At 52.1% G+C, this 26,369-nt stretch overlaps 11 protein-coding genes across 11 annotated transcripts; 7 read left to right on the forward strand and 4 right to left on the reverse strand.

The window, feature by feature from the left end:
• The first annotated feature begins 368 nt into the window (after nt 1–368).
• PV05_08096 (uncharacterized protein) lies at nt 369–3,741 on the forward strand. The gene has a single exon (XM_013457592.1). The coding sequence runs from the start codon at nt 999–1,001 to the stop codon at nt 3,414–3,416; it is 2,418 nt and encodes an 805-aa protein (XP_013313046.1). The 5' UTR covers nt 369–998; the 3' UTR covers nt 3,417–3,741.
• Nucleotides 3,703–5,828, reverse strand: PV05_08097 (phosphoserine phosphatase SerB). Its single transcript, XM_013457593.1, has one exon. The coding sequence runs from the start codon at nt 5,448–5,450 to the stop codon at nt 3,993–3,995; it is 1,458 nt and encodes a 485-aa protein (XP_013313047.1). The 5' UTR covers nt 5,451–5,828; the 3' UTR covers nt 3,703–3,992.
• Nucleotides 5,829–6,521: 693 nt separating this feature from the next.
• On the forward strand, nt 6,522–7,882 carry PV05_08098 (phosphoadenosine phosphosulfate reductase). Its single transcript, XM_013457594.1, has one exon. The coding sequence runs from the start codon at nt 6,596–6,598 to the stop codon at nt 7,568–7,570; it is 975 nt and encodes a 324-aa protein (XP_013313048.1). The 5' UTR covers nt 6,522–6,595; the 3' UTR covers nt 7,571–7,882.
• Nucleotides 7,883–8,658: 776 nt separating this feature from the next.
• PV05_08099 (sulfate adenylyltransferase) lies at nt 8,659–10,380 on the forward strand (the record flags this gene model as incomplete). The annotated part of the gene is made up of 1 exon (XM_013457595.1): nt 8,659–10,380. One exon carries the CDS (start codon nt 8,659–8,661, stop codon nt 10,378–10,380), a length of 1,722 nt encoding a protein of 573 aa, XP_013313049.1.
• A 446-nt stretch (nt 10,381–10,826) lies between these two features.
• PV05_08100 (uncharacterized protein) lies at nt 10,827–12,452 on the forward strand (the record flags this gene model as incomplete). The annotated part of the gene is made up of 4 exons (XM_013457596.1): nt 10,827–10,913; nt 10,963–11,019; nt 11,071–11,307; nt 11,355–12,452. The coding sequence occupies 4 exons, from the start codon at nt 10,827–10,829 to the stop codon at nt 12,450–12,452; spliced, it is 1,479 nt and encodes a 492-aa protein (XP_013313050.1).
• A 1,155-nt stretch (nt 12,453–13,607) lies between these two features.
• On the reverse strand, nt 13,608–14,444 carry PV05_08101 (uncharacterized protein; the record flags this gene model as incomplete). Its single annotated transcript, XM_013457597.1, has 2 exons — nt 13,608–13,976; nt 14,031–14,444. 2 exons carry the CDS (start codon nt 14,442–14,444, stop codon nt 13,608–13,610), a joined length of 783 nt encoding a protein of 260 aa, XP_013313051.1.
• Nucleotides 14,445–15,553: 1,109 nt separating this feature from the next.
• PV05_08102 (uncharacterized protein) lies at nt 15,554–17,198 on the forward strand. Its single transcript, XM_013457598.1, has one exon. It carries the CDS (start codon nt 15,792–15,794, stop codon nt 17,109–17,111), a length of 1,320 nt encoding a protein of 439 aa, XP_013313052.1. The 5' UTR covers nt 15,554–15,791; the 3' UTR covers nt 17,112–17,198.
• Nucleotides 17,199–17,475: 277 nt separating this feature from the next.
• PV05_08103 (uncharacterized protein) lies at nt 17,476–19,946 on the forward strand. Its single transcript, XM_013457599.1, has 2 exons — nt 17,476–18,086; nt 18,156–19,946. Exons 1-2 carry the CDS (start codon nt 17,503–17,505, stop codon nt 19,282–19,284), a joined length of 1,713 nt encoding a protein of 570 aa, XP_013313053.1. The 5' UTR covers nt 17,476–17,502; the 3' UTR covers nt 19,285–19,946.
• A 171-nt stretch (nt 19,947–20,117) lies between these two features.
• On the reverse strand, nt 20,118–21,439 carry PV05_08104 (uncharacterized protein; the record flags this gene model as incomplete). The annotated part of the gene is made up of 3 exons (XM_013457600.1): nt 20,118–20,745; nt 20,798–21,258; nt 21,323–21,439. 3 exons carry the CDS (start codon nt 21,437–21,439, stop codon nt 20,118–20,120), a joined length of 1,206 nt encoding a protein of 401 aa, XP_013313054.1.
• A 600-nt stretch (nt 21,440–22,039) lies between these two features.
• On the reverse strand, nt 22,040–23,785 carry PV05_08105 (uncharacterized protein; the record flags this gene model as incomplete). The annotated part of the gene is made up of 1 exon (XM_013457601.1): nt 22,040–23,785. One exon carries the CDS (start codon nt 23,783–23,785, stop codon nt 22,040–22,042), a length of 1,746 nt encoding a protein of 581 aa, XP_013313055.1.
• Nucleotides 23,786–24,087: 302 nt separating this feature from the next.
• On the forward strand, nt 24,088–26,165 carry PV05_08106 (uncharacterized protein; the record flags this gene model as incomplete). Its single annotated transcript, XM_013457602.1, has 4 exons — nt 24,088–24,957; nt 25,019–25,628; nt 25,686–25,779; nt 25,856–26,165. Coding segments are annotated over exons 1-4 (1,398 nt in total), but the record flags the coding sequence as incomplete, so codon positions are not given.
• Nucleotides 26,166–26,369: the final 204 nt, after the last annotated feature.

Genomic DNA, 26,369 nt, shown 5'->3' on the forward strand with positions numbered 1-26,369 from the left:
CGGATCATGCGATGGTAGCTTCGAAAAACTTTCCATCTCCGTTCGTTGGCGAGGCGAAGAAGATTGTGTGCATGAGAGAAAACCGGATGGTAGGAGTTCGTGTTTCAGAATCCAAGGCTGGTCCATGTCTAGCCTGATGTAGTGGTCAAGATGGGAAGCCAAAGGACGGCTTCTGGATGCAAGCGAGCGTGTCAGGGTCTATGATGGTCTCCATTTCATTGTGTTATCCACGTTATCACACCAATGATGAGACGATGGTACCTGGACTTCCCAGCAGACTGCACCGAACTTGCATGGGCTTCCCGGCTGTGCGAATTCAATGAGCCGTTGCACTCCCTGACACCAATTCCATCCTTCTGGCTTGTTACACCTTGCTCTCACCTCTCGTTTCCATTCTTCTCCTCGCTCGCCGCCGTTTGGTCGCAGTTCTACTCCTTTCCAATTTCTGCCCATCCTCTCAAGGCTCCGGATGCCGAATTGACCATCAGTTCATCGTTGGATACGATATCTTTGCCCCAGCTTCGAATCGTTGCAGAGCAATTGAATAAGTCATTCTTTACCAACCCACATTTATTTCGTCCCTCATACCGTCCACCGGCTTTCAAACAAGACTTGTCGAATCTTTACTTCGTCCTCCACCCGTACCTTCCTCGCTCACAATTGTCGCTTCCGTTCACCGCCCGCTCAGTCATTTCCTCCGACTGAAATTCACCTTCTCCCGATCCTCTTGCTGTCACTCTCACCTCACTGTGCGATCAGCCGGTAGAGACCTTACTGTCAACTTTGATCTGTGTTGTCGGTAGAGAGTGTGAACAGGCGCAAGAATCAATGCGAGAAGGTGGATGAACGGAAACAAGCCATCACAATCAACCACACGCGTGTCAGCAAACATGCTTGCGTCTTCATAACGTCTTGCTAGACTTCAGCGGCCAATTACGACCTGGGCGACTTGAAGGCCAGCTACTCTGTTGAGCAGCGCAGCCACACCCTCCGACAGCATGTCTACCGGCCGCCCATCTAGCCAGCCGAATCGCTTTCACTATCCGCAATATGCAAATCAACAGCCGCCACAACCACCAGCTGGATATGCTCATCCTTCACAATATCAGCAGAATCAACAACAGTTTCCTCCACACCCGTCAATAAGAGTACCGTCAAATGTCAAACTCAGTGCCAGACAAGTCCCTCTAGGCGTGGGAGTCTCTCCGCCGCCCGTCAGATATGAAGGTGCGCAACGAGCACAACAGCGGCCCGGCGGAACCGGTGTACTGGTACAAGATTTCAGATTCCCTACCGTTCCCCCGATTCCAGAGAACTCTCCAGCGAAATCAAAGCAGGAGCTATCACAATCGCCAGGCCGCAGAGACAATATGCACGAATCTTACATGTCATCGGTACTAGACGACTTTACCACGCCTGGGACCACTCCCGGTTCTAGATCAAGAGGTTTCCCTACTCCCAAGAGATACTCAGGCTCTGTCTACGCCGAAAGCGAGGCTCTCGGGGTTGATGAGCGTTTTGATCAAGGCATTACCAGTCAAGAAAGTAGCAGGTCGAATTCTCCAGAGAACAGCCCACAGGTGGTGCGTCAAGCTAGCCTGGGAAAGCGTGCAAAGCCTGCAATGACCACGATAAAGAACCGAAACAGCCAGCTGGGTCATGATAATCCGGAAGATGGTCCAGGGGCCATTTCAACGAACAGAGCTGCCACAATGAACGCTCTTAGTGCAGCCGTAGCTGCTGGTGTGACCAACAAAGCAACGCACTATCAACCTGAGGTACCTGGTTCACGCAGCTACACACCTGTCAGGATGCCTTTTGATACCTCCCCTCCAGTTTCACCTTCTGCGGACAGAGAATATCTACAAACCCCTAAATCTCCGAGCACAATAGCCACCACCAAACTCTTTGAACAGACTCCAGGCTCATCACATTCACGCAAATCTACCAATCCTCTTCTTGGACTAGGCATTGAGCAACCTTCGATGAGCGATAAGATCCCTCCCAGTCGAAGACCTCCAAGACTAGATATGGACGCTGTCAGAGATGCTGAACAGCGTGGTAGCACAACGAGCCTGGCGGATCTTATCAAACGAGCCACAAGGCTAGCTGCAAATCTGGACCGGGGCAAAACAGCCAGCCGCCTAGGCATGCTGGATATGTGGGGAAGCAACGACAAGTTGAGCGGCAACAATCGTCATTCGACCATGTCAGACATGATATCCGCGTTTCCTGCTCCAGCTGTGGGTGGAACTCCTACGAACCGAGGAGATGCAGCCTGGCCTCTCGGGGAAAAAGGCGACGCATATGCCTCAACCAGCGATCTCTCCAAGAACCAGCCCGCAAAGAAACGGAAGTGCTGTGGGTTGTCATTGCCTATTTTCTTCACCGTTCTCGTTGTCATCATTATTCTCATCGCTGCCGCTGTGTTAATACCTATTTTCCTAATCCTTGTACCAAAACAACATTCAAAAGAGAATACCTGTGCATCTAGCCACCCGTGCCGGAATGGTGGCACGAGCATCGTCAGTCAGAACACTTGTGTTTGTGTCTGCTCGAATGGCTTCACTGGAAGTCAATGTGAGACGCCTGGAAATGCCCAAGACTGCATGACGTCGACCGTGAGTGATGGTGCCAAAGCGTACAAGAATGCGACGATGGGCTCTTCGGTTGTGCCCGCTCTCTCGGATGCACAAAGTCAATTCAACATACCACTAAATGCGTCTACGATTCTATCTCTGTTCTCTGCGAACAACCTCTCGTGCACAAGTGAGAACTCTCTCATAGATTTCAACTCGACCAGCGAATCCACGAAAACGAGACGGTTCGTCATAATACCTGGCTTGGAGCCGCTCAACAATAGATTTGCTTCTGTTGATGAGAGCCCGGCTGCGCCTGTGGTCAGTAAGCGGACTGAGCCTGTCGGCAAGCTTTGGCTGGAAAGAAGACAAGACGGCGTGACGGTCGGCACATCAAACGGCATCGTCTTTCAGGCGACGTCCGCCACATCAATAGGAGCAGTTTCTACGCCTTCCGCATCCATCGGCACCGATGTGTCCACAATAACCAGTGTTAGCGGGACTGCCACCGAAACAGGAGCCGCAGCAACATCTGATTCTGGGTCGAGTGCACCAAGCTCAACGGGCAGTGGGGATACCACGAGACCATCCTCTACGGTGACTGATCGAGATGTCGGCTTCGCTCGAGTCCTGGTTCTCTATGTAATGCAACAATCGCGAACTGTGGACGTCGCTGTCAAGGCACAGGAGCAGCTGGAGTCGTTTTTCCAGCAACAAACGCAGGGCAACTCGTCTACAACCGTCGAGGTTGGCGAGGGCAACCAACGTTTTACCGCAGACTTTGACGCGCTCAGCATCACCATGGGCAATGGGCAGGTCATTGGTGGGAAGAGTTAGGGTGGCTACCCTTGAAATGAACGTCTCTCAGAAACAACTTATGGTCGGATATTGCACAAGGGGCTCAGCTTGGTGCTCATGGGGTTATTGGGATCTTGTTGGGCTACATATCCTACAGGTGTTGGATATGTGGAAGGCACGTCACGTCGACTGTGAAGGTCAGCATTTTCTCCAGCTGAACTTGACCATGCGGTACTTGTGAGCTGTCATTATTGTGCTTGATACCCCGTGCTTTGTACTCATATTTCTATGCGACATTAGCGAGCAAGCGAGCTGAGAATTCATTCCCTTCGGATCGAAACATCTCTCATCGAATGAAAACTGCCATTTCCATGACCGGTTCCATTGCTCCGGCGTTTATGGTAGTCTTACTTTTCGTAGACTATACACAGAGTACTCTACAGGCACTCCTGTCTCTACAATGCCAAGGCAGCTAAAAAATAAGAACTTGCATTCCCGCTCTGTTCCGCACGCTGCACCAGGGTTTCCTCACGTCGCTTCTCATCTTGCAGAACCCTGAGGTTCTGGTCATTCAACTCCTACGCTTGCATACTGCTAGTTCGACTTCCATTTGACTCACTCTCTCAACAACTCCTCCACCTCCTGCTCCGTCAGACCCAACAGATACACCAGATCAAGCATACTCCTCCCAATGTTCAAGCGTGCCGGAGCCTCCATCTGCACCTTCGACTTCGCGTTCCATGCCACGCCCAGCCCTGCCGTCTTGAGCATGGGAATGTCATTAGCCCCGTCTCCAACAGCCATGGTCTGCGCAAGCGGAATATCCTTGTTCGATGCCAGGCTGATCAGCAATTTCTGCTTATGCTGGGAGTCGACGATTGGATAATCGGGATTGAGCTCGCCTGTCAATTCGTTCTTCTCGTGGTCGACGACGAGGTGGTTGGCAAATGCATGATCCAGACCGAGCTCGCCGGCGAGCCAGTCGGCCAGGGGCTGGAAGCCTCCACTCAACACGGCGAGAGTGAAACCGAGTCGCTTTAGACATTTGCAGAGTTCCTTCGCACCGGGCGTAATGACGATCTTGGGTTTGAGATGCTCAAAAACGTCCGCCGGTACACCCTTGAGCAAGCCGACTCGTGCTTTGAGGGAGGCTGCAAAATCGAGTTCGCCGTTCATTGCGCGTTCCGTGATGGCAGCGACGGCTTTCTTGGCGCCAATGAAAGCGGCGATTTCGTCGATGACTTCTTGCTGGATCAAGGTTGAGTCCATGTCGAACACACAGAGGCGCTTGTACCGGCGGAAGACTGTCGACGGTTGTAAGACGATTTCGCAATTCCATTCTCGCTCAAACTTGTAAATTGATTCATGTTTGGATATCAGTTCAAATGGTAGGTACTCAGGATTAGGAGGGGGTGTGAAGGTTACTTCCACAACTCGGGGCTTTGAAGGATCGGGAGACAAACATCGGTGTGAAGATGTGAGTCGTCGCTCGTCTGGTTTGTTGTGGATGAGGAGGCTGTCAAGAGTGGATAGGAAATGCGTTAAGCATAACTGCGAAATATAGGCGCCGTATAAATGATCGAGCGGCTCCGGTTCTGGTGCAGGCGGTTCGAGAGGATATTCTGATATACTTGTCGTCGGAGCAGATCCCTCCGCGATTTCTGGCATAGGTAGAGGGTCTGTAGGTCTCGCAGGAGGTGACTGGTCTGGATGGATATGCGGGTGTCGAGGAGATCTTGAGTTGTAGAATATAGTCGCGACGACTCGAGGAGGGTCACCGAGCTCTGGTATGCAATTTGTATGTGACATGGTGTACACAGTTCCACTCTCTTGAGACACAATTGGAGAAGGAGATATAGCGCTGATGGACCTTCTCGACGCGAGAGAGGTGCTGGACATCGTATTGCGAGGACTACGGGGAGGTTGTTCGAGGACTCCATCTATGCTTGTCACAGGTCCAGACTGATGCGACCTATACTCGAGATGGTCGTCGAGGTAACTGTTGCTTCTTCCTAAGGCATTCTTGCCCAGGCTTGGTCTGTTAGACCGCGAAGGTGAGGCTGGGGAGGTCATGGCGATTTTGGCTGCGCCGAGAACGTGCGACACAGCGGTATGCAGACGAGGCTGGAGGCCCGTCAAGCTGAAAACGCACCAAACGGCGAGTAAGCAAACGAGGAGAGGTGTGATTGTGTAGTGAGGATGGCAGCTGCAAGGCTACGTCATGCGGACAAACCAATGCAGGAACGATGCTTGAAGTTCAATGAGGAAAATGCAAAATGAGAGACCGGCATGAGATTGGTAGGAATTTGATGATCGCCAGGTTGCATTTTGCCTTGTTCGTGAAAGCTCACCCGGATGGGATTTCGTATTGGCCACAGGTCGACAATACCGACATTCATTGATAAATACAAGGGCTGTGGACCAATCACAGCATGTCATGGTGAGAGTTCATAAGACATTACAGTTTTGCGGTAAAAAATACTTAACGAGGTAATCCAAGGTTGCGTCTCGTGCCAGAGCCTTTCACGTGATTTGAATCACGTGGTAGTTCCTCGAGTTCCTCGGGGAAAGTCGCTGACAAATTTTCTCTCCACCTCCACCTCCACTCCTCACTTCATTCAACTCTGCCTGGGGGACTGCCATCATCGATCACGACAAGCACACGCATTCTAACGCAATACCTGGGGAGCCTCTTCTCGAGAAGCACAAGAGGAGCTATGATTCCTATTTGTCGGTTTGGAAGTCGTCAGTTTTGGCCAAATGAGGTGCTCTGTACGCGGGTCAATCATGATGTGTGCATGACTTCGACCCTGATTACATTCTCGGCAAAATGACCCTTGCATCGATGCCAGAACCCACGCGGTGATGCATGCGAGATATACTCCTGCCTCGGACTGAGAAGACCTGCGAATGACGAGTGCTTTGGCCTTCGATGACTGGCCGTTGTACCCAATGACTATCAAAGGCACCGAAGCTCATCGATCACGCCATCGCACGTGACCAGTCAGTTGTCGACATTTTTGCATTTTTCTCTGCCGGCAACGAGGCTCTCGACCATTTAGTGTGCTCCACCACAGAATTGCGTGCTCGACGATGATATTGCGAGCACCGCAGTTGATTTGTAAAATGGTGGGTTTTCCAGCGCTTTCATCACTCTTCATGTCTGGTGTTGTGTGCTTTCATATTCCCTCTGTCGTCCTTGTCCCTCATCCGCCCCCATGTCAACCCCTTCAACCCTCAATCGCCTAAGAGCCTTCACCACAAGCTTCTTCACAATGTCGTCCAGATCCCAATCTCCTTGTGGCAGCGGGCAGAGCAGTCCCTCACTGAGGGGTGCCGACTCTGGTTATGCCAGCGCCAACAACAGTGAATGTGGTATGCCCGAGGTGTACTTTACCAAACCTCATCTTCAGTTCTTGAACCGACAGCTCCAGTTCCTCGAACCTCAAGAGATCCTGAGATGGTGTATCACCACGCTACCACACCTCTTCCAGACCACGGCTTTTGGCCTGACGGGACTGGTGCAGTTAGACATGCTTTCAAAACTCAAGATCCCTCGCCCTCAGATGGTCGACCTCATCTTCATCGACACTTTACATCACTTTCCTGAAACCCTCGAGTTGGTGGAAAAAGTGCGGGCAACCTACCCTTTGGTCAACATCCATGTCTTCAAGCCTGAAGGTGTTGAGACAGCTCAAGAATTCTCTGAGAAATACGGGGACAAGCTGTGGGAAACCGACGACAACAGATATGACTACTTGGTCAAGGTCGAGCCTGCGCAACGAGCTTACCGTGAGCTGCAGGCATATGCCGTGTTGACGGGCAGAAGAAGGAGCCAAGGAGGCCAGAGAGGCGACCTGGACATCATTGAGATTGATGAGGCCGGTCTGATCAAGATCAACCCGATGGCCAACTGGTCATTCCAGCAAATTCAGCAGTATGCCAAGGAAAATGACGTCCCATACAACGCCCTTTTGGACCGCGGGTACAAAAGTATCGGTGATTGGCATTCAACCAGTCCAGTAAATGAGAATGAGGATGAACGGTCCGGTCGGTGGAAAGGTAAACAGAAAACCGAATGCGGCATTCACAACCCTAGATCGAAATATGCGTTGTTCTTGATGGAGCAAGAAAAGAAGAGAGAACGGGAGGCTCTCGAGCAAGCATTGCAACAAGTCACTCTCGAGGCATGACCTCTTTCAGTCGACAGGGGTTTTGATCTTACCATTTTTTCAACATAGCGCCGGCGTTCGGGAATCAGCATCAGCGAAGGGATGGGGAAGTTCTGCATGAGAAAGGCAAGGCGTCAGCCTGTAAGTTTAAGCGATGCGATATGAACCTTGCATCCAGACGGGCAGATTTAGAAGAGCAAATCACAAAAGCCATGGCTGCCGCCTTGATCACGGCCAGTCGCCCTTTGATGGCAGCTTATCCAGATGAAAGAGACAAAGACTACAGTTTGGGGTCGACCCCTTGCTTAGCTCAAAATAAATATATTGAACCTATCTGCAGAATTCGGGATGCTCGTGTTTTAGGCCTCATTGAACTTCTGACCGCTCTTCTGTTCTCGTTGCAGCCCGCATGTGCGACGTCGAGAAGAGAAGTAGTAAGTGCTGTGTTACTCGGTGGTTACCAACCATATGTTCGAACGTGTTTTTCCGAAATAAAAATATCACTCTTCCATGTCCTACGGAGTATCATGTACTACGTAGTACGTACAACACTGCACCCCATGAACGATTGAGCCTGCCAGGCTGGAGATCGGCACAATTAGCGAAACGAAACCACAGGCCGCCTGAAATCCCTGTACCCCTTCCACTCCTTCTCAAGCTTGTCCCTGAAGTTGCAGCTCCGGCGGCCCCTTTATCTACCCAAAGTGTCATGGTTCGTGACGCCAAAGAGACACATCTGCCAGGGCGCCTGCTAGGGCCCGGAGATCTGTAGCAAGCCCATGCTCCCACACGTGAACCAACCGGAGTTGACGTAGGGCTGGCTAAGGGGAAAATCATCGACGGGGTGGGTAAGCACGCCATCCATTTCCACATGAAAATTTGTTGCTGGCCGCGTACGGGCGGAGACTGCGATAGAGCCATGAAGATGGATTTCTCCTTGGCTTTGGCCCAGGGATTGTAGCGAGTTGCAGATTCATATATTCCCGGGAAACCGCCTGTCAGGGACAAGTTTGTCTTTCATTCTTTTTGCCGCGCATATCTCTTCCTTGTAGCACATCTTTTGAGTGTCCGTATCGCGGCCATTCACCCTCTCCCGAGTCTTCGCAAATATGGCCAACCCACCTCACGGAGGGGTCTTGAAAGACCTTCTGGCTCGAGACGCTCCTCGTCATGATGAGCTTGCTGCAGAAGCAGAGAAGCTTCCCGCAATTGTCCTGACTGAACGTCAACTATGTGATCTTGAACTCATCCTCAATGGTGGTTTCTCACCGCTCGAGGGATTTATGAACGAGAAGGATTACAATGGTGTGGTAGAGAACGTCAGACTGGCTGATGGTGCCCTGTTCAGCATGCCCATCTGCTTGGACGTGTCACACCAGACTGTTGAGCGTCTGAAGATGAAGCCTGGCGCCAGAATTACCCTCCGAGACTTCAGAGACGACCGAAACCTTGCCATCCTCACCATCGATGACGTCTACAAGCCAGACAAGCAAAAGGAGGCTCAAGAAGTGTTCGGAGGAGATCCAGAACACCCAGCCATCAAGTTCTTGATGAACACCACCAAAGAGTACTACGTGGGCGGCAAGATCGAGGCTGTCAACAGGCTGAACCACTACGACTATGTTGCTTTGCGATATACACCTGCAGAGTTGCGGACACACTTTGAGAAGCTGGGCTGGGCTCGTGTGGTGGCTTTCCAGACCAGAAATCCTATGCACAGAGCCCATCGTGAGCTGACAGTTCGCGCTGCTCGTGCTCGTCAAGCCAACGTTCTCATCCACCCTGTGGTGGGTTTGACCAAGCCTGGTGACATTGACCACTTCACTCGGGTACGCGTCTACCAAGCTCTCATGCCCAGATACCCCAATGGAATGGCTGTTCTTGGTCTGCTCGGTTTGGCCATGCGTATGGGTGGTCCTCGTGAAGCCATCTGGCACGCCATCATCCGAAAGAACCACGGTGCGACTCACTTCATCATCGGCAGAGATCATGCTGGGCCTGGCAAGAACAGTGCTGGCAAGGATTTCTACGGACCATACGACGCTCAGCACGCAGTCGAGAAGTACAAGTCCGAACTCGGAATCGAAGTCGTGGAATTCCAAATGATGACATACCTCCCTGACACGGATGAATATAGACCAAAGGATCAAGTCCCTGCTGGCGTCAAAACCCTGGATATCTCTGGTACCGAGCTCCGAAGACGCCTGAAGGTCGGTGCGCCTATCCCAGAGTGGTTCTCATACCCAGAGGTCGTCAAGGTGCTCCGAGAGTCCAATCCTCCGCGTGCGACGCAAGGTTTCACCATCTTCCTCACCGGATACCAGAATTCCGGCAAGGACGCTATTGCACGAGCTCTACAAGTCACCTTCAACGAACAAGGTGGTCGTCCGGTTTCTCTACTTCTGGGCGAGACCGTTCGTCATGAACTCTCGGCCGAGCTTGGTTTCACAAAGGAAGACCGAGACACTAACATTGCTCGTATTGCGTTTGTCGCTGCCGAATTGACGAAAGCTGGCGCTGCTGTTATCGCTGCACCAATTGCACCTTTTGACGAGGCTCGAAAAGACGCCCGGGATACTGTCGAGAGGTTTGGCAGCTTCTTCCTGGTCCACGTTGCCACGCCTCTGGAGTATTGTGAGAAGACAGATAAGCGAGGAGTCTATGCACGAGCCCGACGGAACTCGATCAAGAACTTCACTGGTGTTAATGACCCTTATGAAGCCCCCGGCGATGCTGATTTGACAGTTGACTGCTCAAAGCAGACTGTCAGAAGCATTGTGCACGAGATTGTTCTGATGTTGGAAAGCCAGGGTTTCTTGGGTAGCTCGTAGACAAACGTTGCATGCGCCGACTAGCGACATTTAGAAATATCTCGAAGGATTTTGGTGGAAAAGCATGGCATGATGGCTGGATATGATAAACAGATATGTTTTCTGAGCTGAAATATGTGGGAAGTGTCCATGAATAGATCTGCTGCATGGCTCAAAATTCACCAGGCGATTCTGTGCACACATGCTCACTGAATCCATCGAGCCATAGAGTGATAGTTTTGTGTATGCAAGGCTGAGGCTGACAACGCTGAGAAGGCTGCCCAACCAGGCGCCAAGGACGCGTCAAGGAGCCGCCCCGGAGCATCATTTGAGCTCATTGCAACTGCGGTCAATTGATTGTACATCCAACTCAAGTATTCTCCTTTCCACGATTTACCTCCTTCAATCACTCGCCCTGATTCTATTCCGTCCCTCAGCGCTTCAACCTCTATCAAAGTCTCGCCACCATGTCCGACGGTACGCTTTTCAAGCCAGACAAGGACTTCAGCAAGGATGCGGACAAGATCCTCCCCGAGGCAGAGTCATTAGCCAAGGTAATGGTCAAAGACACCGCTTCGGGACTTGACGCTGATTTCTGGTTAGGGAGACCTGCAGAGGGGTATCGACAAAATCCTCGCGCTCGAGAAACAAGCCAGACAGGTATGCTCCTGCGCCGCAGTCACGGATTCAGCACTCTGACAAACAATCTAGGCTTCAGATCTTGCTACAACCTCGAGATGTCTAGTCGCTATCGTCACACTATGTAAACAGGCAGGAGATTGGAGCCAGATGAACGAACAAGTACTACTGCTGTCGAAGAAACATGGACAACTAAAACAAGCCATCACCAACATGGTGCAAGTGGTTATGGGATTTCTTGATGACACACCAAATCTGGAGACAAAGCTCAGTGTTATCGAGACCCTCCGGACGGTGACTGAGGGCAAGGTACGTCAAACAGGCCGCATTTGCAGCTCAGACTCACATTTTGATAGATCTTCGTGGAAGTCGAGCGGGCCCGAATCACTCGGATACTGTCCGACATCAAGAAAGAGCAGGGTGACATCAAATCAGCATGCGAAATCCTCTGCGAACTACAAGTCGAGACGTTCGGATCTATGACGAGACGAGAGAAGACAGAGTTCATTCTCCAACAAGTGGACCTATGCATACAAAACGATGACTGGACCCAAGCAAGCATTCTAAGCCGGAAGATCAGCACGAGATACTTCGCCCGGAAACCCAAGAAGACGCCGGAACAGCTCGAAAAGGAGAAGAAAGCGCGAGAGGAGACAGAGAAGAAACGAAAAGCCGGGGAAGAAGTTGCCCCAGAAGAGAAGGAAGACGACGTTACGGATCTGAAACTACGCTTCTACGAGCAACAAATCACGCTGGCCAAGCACGAAGATAAATACCTCGAAGTGTGCAAGCACTACCGACAAGTTCTTGACACGGAGTCAGTAGAGAACAACCCAGAACAACTACGCGCGGTGCTCCAGCGGGTGATCTACTTCGTGCTGCTGGCGCCGTATGATAATGAACAATCAGACCTCCTCCACCGGATATACCAGGACAGTCGAAACAGCGAGGTTCCCAAGGACGCAGCCCTCCTGAAACAGTTTACCATTTCCGAACTCATGCGCTGGCCCATGGTCGAGCAGCAGTACGGCGAACACCTCTGCTCAACGGACATCTTCTCCAAGACAGCAGACACGAGCGATCCGAAGGCGCATACGAGGTATGAAGCCTTGCGTCATCGTGTCATTGAGCATAATGTGCGTGTTGTGGCCAAGTACTACACACGCATCACTTTCCCGCGATTGACTGAGTTGCTGGACCTGTCGGAGGAAGAGACGGAGAAGTACATCAGCGACCTTGTCACAAAGAAGACGGTTTACGCGCGCATCGATCGACCGGCCAGAGTGGTCAGTTTCGAAGTCAAGCGTGGACCGGACGAGGTGCTGGATGAATGGAGCAGTAGTATGAAGGGCCTGCTGGGACTGTTGGAGCGCGTGGGGCACCTCATGCAAAGAGAGGAGATGATGGCGCGCATTCAACCAAAGGAAGAAAGCGGTAGGAAAGCCAAAGCTTAGTTTGCTGAGATGCTTTGCGGTTTGTGAGGAGGCGGCAGAGGGTGGAATGATTGTACTAGTATCCAAGTCAAGGCCGAAAAGCGCGAGCAAATACATACTCGGATGGACTGCTCTGCCAGTGGCTGAGAGTTCGCCTCGCAGTGTCTGTTCAAACGTACTCCGGTGAAAATAGAGTCGTCACTTAACGGCCAGTGGTTGGCAATGGCAAAAGCCCAACACAATTGTGACCTGATTCCAGTCCTGTCGTTGAAGGACAATCATGATAACACAGTGCATTGGCATGCGTCCTTAGCGAGTATACAGTGCCGCAAGCAGACACGTGCAGAAGTAAAAAGCCGGCAGAATTCTTGATTGCCATATCTGGCGTCCTTATTTCCCGTTTGGGACGTCTCTGTGATTTTTGATCGCTCGACATGAAGATTGCGCGCGCAATTTCATGGGGCGACGGCGGTGTTGGTGGTGGTGTTTTTGTTGTTTGGTCTTGTGATGCGGATTACCATTCACTTACGCTTCGTGCGCTTCACAGGCGCGAGGAGTTCTGTATTTCCTGTTTGGGACATCTCTGCGATTTTTGATCGGTCGACATAGGAATTGCGCGCGCATTCTCCTAGTAGAGGACAACGGTGTTGTTGTTGGTGTTGGTGTTGTTTCGTCTTGTGATAATGATTACAGTACTCTCGCACCCACGGTTCACAGCGAGGGCAGGTGGGCGGAGTCAGATTCACGGTACCATTTGCCGATCAATACACAGACAGACAGACAGACAGGCAGAAACAGGCAGAAATACAAAGGGAGGATAGGTTGTGTTCTTTCTTTGAATGTACTAGTACAATGTGTGCAGCATGTATCGACGAGACAATACAGAAGCATGTATACTTTTTCCAAGCCAATCTAGTCTCTCTATTCTGTTGTATATGACTTCCACGTCGCTCCTCCAAAGCGTGGGCAGCCATCGTCGAACGACTCGAAGTGTACCACTTACCCACCCAGTGAGCCAACCTGTCTAACCTCGAACGCCCAGCAACGAGGATCCCTCTTCGTTAGATACGCTGCATTATCAAAACCGGTATTCCGAATCATATCGACATATACCATAGTATAGCATTCATCCTTCCACACCCCGGGGGGAGAGGGGGAAGGACGTGCGAGGACAAGTCAACGAGAGTTGATATCCTTCATATCAATGCCAACCACAATCTCCGCGGCCTCGCCGTGCTCGATCTCCCCCTTCCCATTCGCGAGTCTCCATATTCGACGCTGCGACTTGTACCCGCCAACCAGGACGAGTGTGTGCGCCGCGTAGGCCACAGCCACGATCCAACCCACCGCAGTCTTTGCAATGCTGACCTCGTGGATGCCGTACATGAAGTGCCCGCGAACCTGTGCTGGGCAGACTTTTTGGCCGGATTTATTGAGCGGCGGGAGTTCGCAGTGCATCCAGAAAGAGAGTGCCGTAACCCAGCCCGCGGTAAGGAGAGTTGTGAATGATAGGAGGAGTTTGTAGGAGGTTTGCGAGCGCAGGTGCTGCGGTCCTGTATGGTGGATGGTCAATTCAAACCCGAGATGTAGGAGGCTCACGGTGGGGGTGAGGAGGGTGTAGAATAGGAGAGCTGTTTCTGAGCCACTCCGCTCGGCGGAGTTGGTGGTCGACGTCGTGATGGGAGCTGCCTCTCTTGCTAGAAGGGGGACAGAGGTAGAGCGTCGACCGAAGAGGGACCCGTTAGCTTCTGCAGTGCCGTTTTTGGCCAGTTGATCGGCGATGTCGGTGTGCGGTTTCGCGACGCAGTAGGCGTAGATGGCGTTGAGGATGAGCGTCGTGAAGACCAATGCCAGGAGCATGGGGAGGGCTATGGTCCGGAAGTTGTGCAGGCGGTGTAAGGCTGGATGGCGTGGACGAGTGGGTTGAGAAGTTGGAGGTGGTGGGAATGTTGGGTATGATTGATGGCGGGATATGGGAAAGCCGGTGCTCACGGGCCGGGTTGTGAACTTCATGATGTCTGATTAGGATTATATCTGCGCTCGCTCCGTATGTTCTGGTCTAGGGGTTCTCAACCTGCTGGTAATGTGCAGAACTCGAGTCGGGCTTGCAACGGGGATGTGTTGGTGAGAAGGAAAGAAAAGCGACCAGCGCAATGACGGGCCCAAGATTATCACGAAAGCTGGAATTGAGGGAGTGCGGTAGTATGAAGAAACAAAAGAACGCAGAACCATGAAACCTGAGCCTAGCATGTCAGAAGCATATGTATCTCGGCATACACTCACATGGTCATGGTGATCTTGATTTGCCTACCGCGGTCCAGCCTGGTCAGCGGCAGATGCCACAGACATCGTAGGCTTGAGTGAGGTCTCTACCGCGTTCGTTGATCTGCCTTGTGGAGGAAGGATTCAAGCTCGTCCAGTCCATGCGCTGGCAGAGACGGTGAGTGAGGTCGACATCGAGGCTCTTCAGGTCGAATGAGGTCAGGACATGCTAATAATATCGGCGCGTCTAATGGCCCCGAGAAATAAGATGCATCGAGAGCCAATCGATGACACCACCAAAGCACTAGACTCGACACACGCTGCCGTTGTGGCCGTGGGGTGTTAAGGGCGTCTAATCGTGGCAGTGGTGAAGAGGTTGTTTGAAGACTTGTTTCATGTTTCAGGGTTGAAGTTCGTGGTTTCGAAATCCCTTCAACACCATCAACAACATGCACCCACAATTTATGGCCCTAACCGGAGTTCAAAACAACGTCATCCAAATTGATATCATTGTCACCCAACTGTGGCCACCACAGCTGCTCCCTCCTCCACAAGTAGTTGTTTATTTCACGGTAGGAGCTTCTGAGTTCATCAAAGTCTACATCTCCGGTGCCCAACGTGCCTCGGATGAATGTAATCAATTCTTGAGCCGATGTCCTAGGCAGCGGCGGCTTGCAGGACGTTCTCTGGGATCACGCATGATTCTGGTCTCCTGCGCACTCTTCCAACCGACCCCAAATTCTGCAGTTGTATCAGCGCGCTGCTTCGGTTTTGCTAATCTGCTATAGATTCTATGCGGAGGGCACTGCGAGTATGGCACCCATTGGGCACTCTTGCCTGGCGAAGTTTGGTTGTCCAGTGCCCTTCTATGCGGATTCCTGGATCAGCAAAGATGTCTTCGGGCAATATCCGCACACTCCGTTTGAACCATGGACCAGACGTACGAGAAGGCGTTGCCTTTGAGTATATAATCTCGCCGAGAGCACTGCAAGCAGCTGATGCAACAGACCAGCAAATTATTCCTATTCTTGCATTCCCTCCAGCATATTTCTTCCGCCTTCGAGACCTCACGCCTCTTCAGCAACTTGCAACTTCAGCATGGATTCTCGCCTTGGAGCTTTCGGTCCCTTGCCTCGTGAAATCCGGGGAGCTCTCTTTAAGGAATGCGTCAACCAGCGCACTGCCCGGTCTCTTGCTTGTACCAGCTCCAAGATATACGAAGAGCTCACGTACTTTATGTACGACCAGATGGCCCTTATATTTGACATCGACCCGGCGGACACTTCTTCAAATGTTCGCATACTCAACGACCAAGGCAAGCACTGGGGCTGGAAGCCGCGTCGCAAACCTATCATGACCTCGCAAGTCCATGTCAAAGAAATGGATGAGACACGCTCTATGCCACTGGAGAAATTCAAGCGCATAGTCATACAACTGCATGCGCCAGATCCACAAGACCCGGGACAGCTTGTTAGAGGTTGGCTTCAAATCACACGCCTTCTCAGCTTGCTGCTGCCTCAACGAGAATACCACTACTATTTCCCCCAAAGCGCGAGCAACTTTGTACCAGGCCAACTGAATCAGGGCTACAATTTACCTGAAGTTTGCATCCGGGTTCTGGACACAAGACACTTCTGTTGGACTAGGGGGAAAGCAGATCGCCGTTTCCGACGCCTTGGAGTCGAGGAGAAAGACCTAGCCGACAGATTATACGAAAGCAGCAGACTAAATACGTTCCTGATCCCGTTCCGCCAAGTGCGGCGAGCGCGATCCCTCACAGTGGAACTTCCTAAAAGCGTGGTCTTGGACCAGGAGCCGATGTTGAGAGCAGAAATATCCCTGCTCAGTGAACTTGGCCCCTTACGGAATGTTTTTGGCCAGAACTTCGAGGAAGATTCAAAACTCTGTCAGTTCGAATCTGAGATCGATCTTCGTCTCGATTACGAGATGGACTTCCTTGAAGGTGATGCGGCAAGACAATTACGCCGAGCACGGTTCTATCAAATATGTGACTATACGGTAGCGGCATACTCGCGGTGGCGCTGGGGTATGACAACGATTTCCGATGGGGTTGATGATACGAAAGGTTCTCGTGTTTTTGGCGGATGCGAACCTCTACTGGACCGGGAAACTCGTGATCTGGTCAATGAGGCTTGGATCGAGCGTATGAAAGACTGTGCTATTTTAAGCCCTAACTACGTGAACGATCGAATAGCGTGGAAGGACTATTACCCTGGAGGGATCCCGCACATGGGGACCAGGAAGTACGCAGCGATGCTGGCAGAATTGGACCGCGGCGGGCCTATATCCTTTGAGGCCAGACTTCGGGACCGTGAATGCGAAGGTTGCCGCAAAGCAAAGAGGCGGGAGAACGAGAGATGGGTTGACGACTGTTTGAGTCCGGTTGGAAGAGAGTAAGCGTCCCCCTCGACAACGGGACACCACGAGTGAGGACGAACAGATCTGGGTGTAACAAGGCTGAGCAGCTTGATATGCAGAATCGAGAATAATACTTGGTCCAATTTAGCAATATTTTATGCCTGAAGACGTTCAAATATGCCCGGTGGTCAGACCGGCTATACGGCACATTGAGGCGGCATCTGCTTCGCCAGTCGCCAGTCGCCAGTCCACATTTCCAATTTGATTCTTTCTATTATTCATCACTCACGACAAATGTCGTACATCACGCATCCATCCACCGCGAAATGATGCCGTACCAAAACAATAATGACTCCGCCATATGAGCCCCATTGCCATTGCCATTGCCATTGCCATTGCCATTTTTTGCCTTCCCCGCTTCATACTCCGTATGCCCTTGTGCGGCGTCGGCAAAAGTCCAATTCTCATCGGAAGCCCTTTTTTTGGCATTGTTTTGCAGAACGTCCATGCTTTGAAAATCTCTGCTTTCCCCTTTTTTGATGCCTCAGGTGCCTGTTATGCTAGCGGTGTAAAAGTAGCCCTGGTCTCGAGAAGAATCTGCGCGGGGCTTGATCCGTCCTTCCTCAGAGACCGGTCTCTCTCTTGTTGTTGTATTTTACGGAGTACATCTCCAGACTGCCCTAGACTGAAGCCTCGGCTCATAAAGACCCAACCAGAAAGACAACTACTAAGCGTCATGAGCGCTACCACGGGAGAATATGAAGCTGAAAAGGACCTTCACGTCGACAAGGAATTATCTCCCTCCAGGTATCGTCAAAACCTGACTCTCGGTCGGACAGAGTCCAACATCAGCCGAGCTCTCGACGCCGAAGCAAACATCGACCTTTCGCCACCAGAGGAGAGCGCTGTTCCCATAGCGAATGAGAAGAATGATGAGCACGGCGCTCCTCCCAATGGCGGCTTCAATGCATGGCTCCAAGTGCTCGGTTCCTTCTTCCTCTTTTTCAATTCATGGTATGTTGCCCGGCCCTTTTCCTCCTCAATTCTCCTGCGGGCGGTCTGCCGGCTAACGCAAAAGCGTAGGGGAACCGTAAACGCATTCGGCGTGTTCCAAACATACTACGAAAACAATCCTCTGTGGCACGAAACGGCCAGCAACATCTCGTGGATCGGCTCCATCCAAGCCTTCCTGCTGCTCCTCATCGGCGTCATAACGGGCCCCGCCTACGATGCAGGCTATTTTCGCGCTCTCATCACGACGGGAGCCGTTCTCATCCCGCTCGGCTTCATGATGACCTCCTTGTGCAAGACTTACTGGCAAACCATGCTCGCCCAGGCTTTCTGTATCGGCATTGGCAACGGCTGCCTCTTTATCCCTTCGGTCGCCATCCTTCCGCAGTACTTCTCCACGAAAAAGGCCCTTGCAAATGGTCTTGCCGCGTCAGGTTCCTCCCTGGGCGGCGTAATCTACCCGATTGCCTTCCGACGCCTCGAGCAGCAAATCGGCTTCGGCTGGGCGACGCGAGTCCTGGGCTTCATCTCTTTCGCCACAGTCTGGTTCTCGGTGTTCGTGATGAAGCCTCGCGTCCTGCCCAAGCAGAAACGCCACCTGACCGACCTGAGCGCGTTCAAGGAATTACCTTACGTCGTGTTCTGCGTCGCCATGTTCTTCGGTTTCGTCGGCTTTTACGGTCCCGTGTACTACATCCAGCCCTACGCGATTCAAAAGGGCATCACGTCCGAGAACCTAGGCTTCTACCTGCTTCCCATCCTCAACGCCGCCAGCATTCCAGGCCGAATCGTGCCCAACTTTCTCGCCGACCACACGGGCCCATTGAACGTTCTGATCCCATGCTCAACGATGACGGCTATATTGGCGTTGATATGGATCGGCATCAAAAACCTCGGCGGAACGATCGTCTTTTCTCTGCTGTACGGCTTCTTCTCGGGCGGCTTCGTTTCTATGCCACCCGTCGCGATCGTCACGTTAACCTCTGACATGCGCAAGATCGGCACAAGAATGGGCCAGTGTTTCTTCATCAGTGCCTTCGGACTGCTGCTGGGCACGCCGGTGTCGGGCGCCATCCTGGGCAGTGCAAACAACTGGCTGGGCGTGCAGCTTTTCAGCGGTGCGGCCGTGATGGTGACGGCTGTGTTGCTGCTCTGGGCCAGGATTGATGTCGCCGGCTGGGCGTTGAAGAGGAAGGCGTGAAAGAGCAAGATTGGACAGATGACGACTGGACAAAATGACGGAAAATCGCCTCACAGTGCCCCCGAAGAACGACGAAATATAGTAGTCTTGAAAAAGCGAACGACTCGCTACGACGCCTCAATTCACAACTGGATCAAACCCCCATGGCCCATGGGTATTTGCCAGTTCTTGGGACTCTGTAAAGTGCAAAGGACCTTTCTTGCTTGGGGCTTCTCTCCGGACCGCGCAGACCCCAAAAGTGTCACGCCGAACGTCCGGCACAGGATCTGTTGCGACTTGAAGGCCGCCACATCATTGACGTCGCTCTTCCAGATATGATCGGTGACACAGGCTCGAGGAAGTTGCGCTCATACAGGGGTAGCAGACGTCAACATGTCTTCGTCCTTGTCAATCCGCCATGGAAGCTTTCTGAGGAATGGTGGCCTCTTTTGCGACCTGCCATCGACTACTTGGGTCAGACTTCAGAGTCGACGCGGCAGCGGCCACAGAGCACGAACGCGATACCCTACACTGGGTCGAAACTGGAGGAAAGACACGTATTGACCAAACAGCAAGCCCAGGGTAGATAGCCCATGTAACACGCGAGAGCCCTGATGGACATTGGGAAAGAGAAAGATAGAGTCTGATAGAATCTCTTCGTGTCAGCAGCTGCAACATCTGCGAATCCCTTCCTTCGCTTCAACGGAAGCCATTTCATATCACTTCGTCTCATTACAGTACGAGTACCATGGCTCTTCACCGTGCGCAACTTCTTGAATGCAGCCCTGCTCCACTTGTCACGTTGTTATTGTGCACTCTAGTGTATTATGTTTCATTCGAACAATGCGCTTCATTCACCAAGCATCAACATCCACCAAATTCAGCCAATTCAACAAGCCCATCGCCTTGATCAGATTCCCCTTGAGATCCAAATGCACCCCATCATATTTACTCGCCTGAATACTCATGTTCCATGTGCCGAGGGCTTCGACGCCTCTTCTCTCCGCTTCGATCCGCACACTCTCTTCGAATACCATCAATGCTTTGTTGCCCTGGCTGACCAGCCATTGGTCGGGTTTCAAAATGCCCGCGGCGTTGGGTGTGATGAACAGTCGTGGCCAGACGGAGTATTTGTGTCGTTTGTTCACGCTCGTAAGGTAGGGTGCTCGTTTGAGTGTTTCTGCGAGGATGTCGTCCAGCCAGTTCATACTCGCCTTGAGGTCGAGATCATTCCACAGACCGTGGCCGAAGATGAATGCGTAGGGTTTGTGTGGTTTTGTCGGAGACAGTAGGTTCTTGAAGCGAGCGACTTCTTCTGAATCGAGAGGGAACCTTAGCATCATTTCGATGACGAGATCGACCGATTGGGAAGATGGACAGGCCAGGCTTGACGGATCGTGTTCCAGGACGGAGGAGGTAGAGAAGATGCCTTGGACAGAGCAGGATTTCACGTCCATTTGATGGTTGCAGAAGCAGTCTCTCCTGTAGAATTGCATTAGCTAGAGTTAGGTTGATGGCCCAACGAGAGTCCCACAGTTCCTGATCGTTAAAGTTCCAGTTCGTGACGGCGCCGTAGCCGAGGTCTTTGCGTAAGAGAACATTCAGAGCGCCCACGACGTGTCTCATCATGCTGTCGCCTATGACGATGACTTTTTCGAAGCGAGAGAAGATCTCGCAAACTTCTTCGGTCGTGAACCAGCGCATGTCGCAGCCCAGCGGGATGTAGGCGCGATCGAAGCCGGCTCTGCCGCCTCCGGAGAAGGCACGCAAGAAGTCATCGCGGCTATCGCATAGTGGCAAGCAAGGCATGTGAAGGTCAAGCGAACTGATCTGGCAGGAGGTGTGATTGCGGAAGCTGTAGTCTTGGAAGGTGTCGGAAGCGTATGGCTTCCGTTGTGTGTTATTTCCTGCGGAGGGGAAGGACGAGAGAGGAGCGCCTATTGTCCCATCGTAGTCTGGGTTCTTGCAGCCACCGAGACCAAGGAAATGGCCAGACTATGGCGTTGGCTGATCAGCTTTTTGAAGACCCAGTCGCGTTTGAGATGCATCAGTTACTTACCACAGCTTCGTATTTCGATAACTTGTACAGGTACAACCACACGAGAAAGGCGGCCAATAGGGTGCAATAAACAGCTCGCTTCAATTGCAAGCGGAGCGTATATCGTGAAAACTCCATCTTGACCTCGTCTATCTCGAAATTGTTGCTGTTTGGCGAGGGCAGAAGAGGTAGAGTGAAGTGGCGTCGTAGTATGGATGGAGGAAGAGTCGGAACCAAATGTCTAGGTAGCTACTGGGAGCCCGAAGTCAATCACTTGTGCAAGGCGGCCGACAGCGATTCCAAGAAGAGCACAACAACAACACCCCAACCGGCATTCTTCTTCCTCCGCAGCGAAGTCATGTTTGTTGTTCATCGATATGCAAGTCAGCCGGGCGGTCGTTAGAGAGCGATACGTCCTACGGCGGACGTCTTCCTCGTGCAAATACCTGTGAATAGGGAGACCGCCATTGACTCTAGCCTGTTGGCCTATCGTCATCCTTAGTGAATGGCCCATCGACTCGTAGTCGTCGACCACTTCGATATGGATATCGAAACTGATGTGTTCCGGTTCGACAAAGTAAGCAATTGCCTCATTGATCGCAACGCCTGGGCTGAGAAGCTGGTGGGAGCATCTTCGGATATGGAGGAATTCTGGCATAGAAATTGCAAAGGCAACTTCATTGACAAGAAACGCTTCATTATCATGAGCTTCATCCAATATTCATGACATCCGACTCATCACCATCCTCCAGCCAGAGGCTTCACAGGCTGCGTCAGTGGCAGAGTCTTTTCTTTCCTCAGCTGAATCTGTACATTCTCTTCTTCCCACCTCTCTTTCTCCCTTTGAGCTTCTGCTATTCGCCGTGCCTTTCCCAAACCGAGGCCAAGCCAGCCATTGTCATTCTCAATTTCTCGCTCCTTCTTTGCTGCTAGACGAGCCATCTGTCGAGACATGTCTTTCCAGTTCTGCAGACCAGTCTCGAGGCATTCACGACACCGTTCCTTGCCTTCCTCCTCCTTTTGCTCCTCCATCACCCACATGACGGCTTCAGCAGCTTCGACACTATCTCGAGTCCAGCTAAGGCCCTTCTGCCTTTCACTGTCGCTGGTAGCGAACAGGATCTCGCCAATATAAGTCATCAGTCCCACCTCTTCGCAAGCTTCCTTCAAAGTGTGATATGGCCTCTCATTGCCAGTAGGTGGCGGCGGAGGGAATGGTCGTTCAATGATCAAATCTTTCAGAGAGTAAAGGTACGGCCATAGGCCCTCGTCCTGCTTGGCTCGCTCTTTCTTGCCTATCACGCCGTATGGTGATGGAGGGAGATTTTTCCTAGCTCGTAGGACGCTGAGGAATATCGGCAATGCTTGCTTGACATTCCCAGCCTTTGCATGGTGTACTGCATATGCAGTGCAGACTTTCAGGACATTTTCTGTAACCCCATCTTCTCTTCCCTTGACGATAACGCCCGTCTTGGTGTCGATGACGGCGGTCGCACCACCGGGCAGACCGGACTGAGCAATGTCCATAGCCCAACGATAGGTATCTTCAGCAGTCTCGGCTAAGCCTTTAAAATCACACCAATCGGCATAGGCCATAGCTGCTTCTAGCCTCTGCCTTGTGTCAAAGCCGTTGGTGGTTAACACCTTCATGTAAAACATCTCTGGTGATGGGAAAGCGTCCTCCACCTCGTCTGCCGTAGGCGGAGTCTCTTGGCCTCTTTTCTTGTCCCAGGGGAGCGGCTTCGGCCTTGGGTTGTCAGGCCCAGGTATACTGTCCCTGGAATACACTCGTCCAGAGGCTTCTCCTTTTCTCTTGCATATGCCATCAAGATTCTCTGCCACTCTTCCAGCGCCCATCAGAGCTTCATAGTATCCCCGCCGCCACTGCTCGCTTTTGGCACTTATGTCAAATCCTGCTATTCCCAGGCTGTCTGCATACGATCCACTGGCTTCAGATGGTAGCAGGAACTTTCCGTCATAGTCTTCGCTCTCCAATCTTTCCAGGACACTTAGATAATAGCGCCCCGCCTTCACCCAATCGGTCAATACCTGATGTACTTTGGCACCGTCACTAAACTCCGTGAATTTGGCGTTCCGTAAGAGCCAGCGGCTCCAGAATGACCAGTCTCGCGGTGTCGGATAGTCCCTTTCAAACTTTGTTTGCTGGATACCGATCGTCATGATGGTGAGAAAGAAGACGGCAGGCCAGAGGTAGGCATGGAAGCGCAATTGGCGCCAAAGCTGGGCCTTCCATCTTTGTTTGCGCTCCGTGGAGATGAATCGTCCAATATGTGCTTGGACAAGGTTTATTCGTGTCACTGGATGAAGGAAAGGTAACTGCGGACGTGGTGTGGGCCGAGCAACTAGCAGTAGGGAGGGTTTATGGGCGAAGCATCGGTGTCGTGGAGGTTTCGAGTAGAAGAAGTCAAGGGTAGCGTTTCGTGTGAAGCTTCTCAAGGCTCCGCGGGATCTGATCGAAGCCATCTTCGCGTACACCTTTTGGCAGCAGATGCGCTTCAGGGAGCACTGCGCCCGAAGAGGACGAGGCGGGAAAATGAAGAATTGTCCGTGTGAGAATGTACTTGGGCCTCTCGCATATGACGGCCGCGACGAGAAGGAATGCGGAGAAAGGATCACGTGCAGTGGCAGGTCGGCTCATTCAACCATGTGCGCAGCTACGGTGAATCGTTAACCTAAAATCCGCAAGCTCTCGTGGCTCTCGCAACTGGGGGGCCACGGGGCCTGAGAGTGTTACTAAGTCTTTGAGATTTTGGCCAGGGAGACCACGGAGATCTCTATCCGCAAATGTTGTAAGCAGGATTGGGTGTGCTTCTTCCCAGGCACCTAGGCAAACCACGCAGAGTCAGTGCAGGTGCCAGAGAAGGCAATTTCCTGCGAAAGGGTTCAATGATCTTCACCAGGAGTTGTTCGAGTCAGCAGGGCGTTGACCTGGCCAGCTCGCCAACTCGCCAGCCACATCGCTGACCGGCATCTTTACCTTTTCAATGGACGCTCCGGCCCTCAGGTGCATACCTCGTGCGTGCTTGTGATGCCCTCGATAGGTATTCCTACCCCACGTTGAGGTGACTTAGCGCGACAACAGCTTTCCAGAGGCGTTAGTTCAGCCTGACCACTTCTTCCCAACAATGACACCTCATCAATTGAGGTCGGTGCGGCTGAACCTCATCAGACAGATATTCTGTGTTTGCTTGATGTGGTTTGAACTCTGCGCTTCGCCCTTGTTTACACGGCACGGCAACCAGATGTCGAGATGCCGACAACAGACCCCGTGAAACGACGCAAACAGAATTGCGAAAATCAAAAACGATGGCGCCAACGACAGTACGACACGCTCCAGACTTTATCTGGTGCGCTTGAGAAGAGCCAGGACCGCGTACGAGAACTCGAGATCGAGTCCGACGACCTCCGCGTTCGGCTCCAGGACTCGCAAGCAGAGGTGGAAGCCTTGCGGGCGGCTACTGGCAGGCTGGAAGCACAAGCGTCACCGCCCTTGGGCCAAAAAAGATCTATTCATGGGGACGTCGACCGTGATTCTCCGACAAGTCGAGATTCAAATGTTTCGCCAGCTGTCTCTGAAGATGAAAGACCGCCGGTGAAAGCGGTTCAAGCAAGTACTGTCAATGGTCCAAGTCAAGGTAATCTACCCACCCGGCGTCGAACATTACCAAGGCCATCTTGATTGATTCCCTCTATCAGCATCCAGTACCGAGCCCATCTTTTTGGACAATACCATGACCACTTCTTACCTTGCCGACTATGACTGGTCGAGTGTTGTCATTTCTGGGAATGACGAAGGGACATCTGCTCAGCCACCTCTCAACACCCAACACTTCGGAACCTCATCAGACCCGAAAAGCAAACGGGGCTATGTCCCTGGATACTGGTCTACCTCTTGGGCTAGTGCTGTTCCGCCGGAGGATGGATTTGAGACTTCGGATCCGTCCGGCAACCCAGAATCCGTTACAGAGCCAATTCCCGAGACGGTGGGACGTCAAACGCACGTTGATTCCTGGCAGATCTTTCACTTGCCTGTTCGAGATCGAGGCTCTCCGGAATCGTCGTATGTTCACCAAGACATGGAAGAAGTAGAAGAGCCCATGGTGGGAGTACAGGCCACCGAATGCATCACTATGGCCGCCTCATATTCAAATGACCTATACTTCAACTGGCCTATGTATTCCATTCTTGGAGGTGCGGGCGGCATCTGGAGGAATATGACCAACTTTCCAGATACGACAAACATCTCGCAACACATCTTGGCTGTCCAAAAGGTTCTTCATGACGCCTTCCGCCGGCTTCTCACCAAGTAGGTGCTTCTTCTACTAGTGGCGGAGACGAGCGAACAGCTGCTTACCCGTTGCAGACCTACAGACGTGCGTGAGAAGGTGGTTGCTGATGCATTTGCCTGGATGATTCAATCAGCGTGGCCATCCAGTGAGAGCTGCTTTAAAATGATGGTATGTTCTATCCTGGTCGAAATCACAATTCCCGCGCTCCTAAGTCATTGCGGTCGTATACTCATGCATTCAGCAGACTGTTTACCGTCACATCTTCAACTTCGAACTCTTTCGCAATTTCCCTTGCAAGGCGACCTTGGAGCGGATCCATCCGCTCTATCGGCCTACCGAACTCCAAGCTCGTGTTGCACACTCACCAGCGATCGACTGGCTGCCCTGGCCAGATATGCGCGAGAAAGCAATCCGAATGCAACATAAAGTTAACGTAGACAGGCTATGCCAGATGTGCTTGGAGCATACACTAGTTGAACCGGGCCCATTCTTCAACAGAAACCAGCCACGACCGGTTGGCGCGGCCTTCCGCATCTGGGACATGTACCTTCTAGAGAAGGCCGGCGGTGGGAGGTTCCCAATCTCAAAATCCGCCATGACCTATGACCCGGCCTCGCAGGATCTTTTGACACTCGTACAGCGGCACAGCCTACCTTTCCAGGATATCGAGCAACTACGCATCGATGGGCCATTTTACCAAGTCTTCCCGGAATTTGAAATCCCCGGATGTGTATCAAGGTGGCAGACCATGCCACTTC

This window comes from Exophiala xenobiotica (genome assembly GCF_000835505.1).
Source record: "Exophiala xenobiotica strain CBS 118157 unplaced genomic scaffold supercont1.5, whole genome shotgun sequence".
In the NCBI taxonomy this organism is placed as follows: Eukaryota; Fungi; Ascomycota; class Eurotiomycetes; order Chaetothyriales; family Herpotrichiellaceae; genus Exophiala; species Exophiala xenobiotica.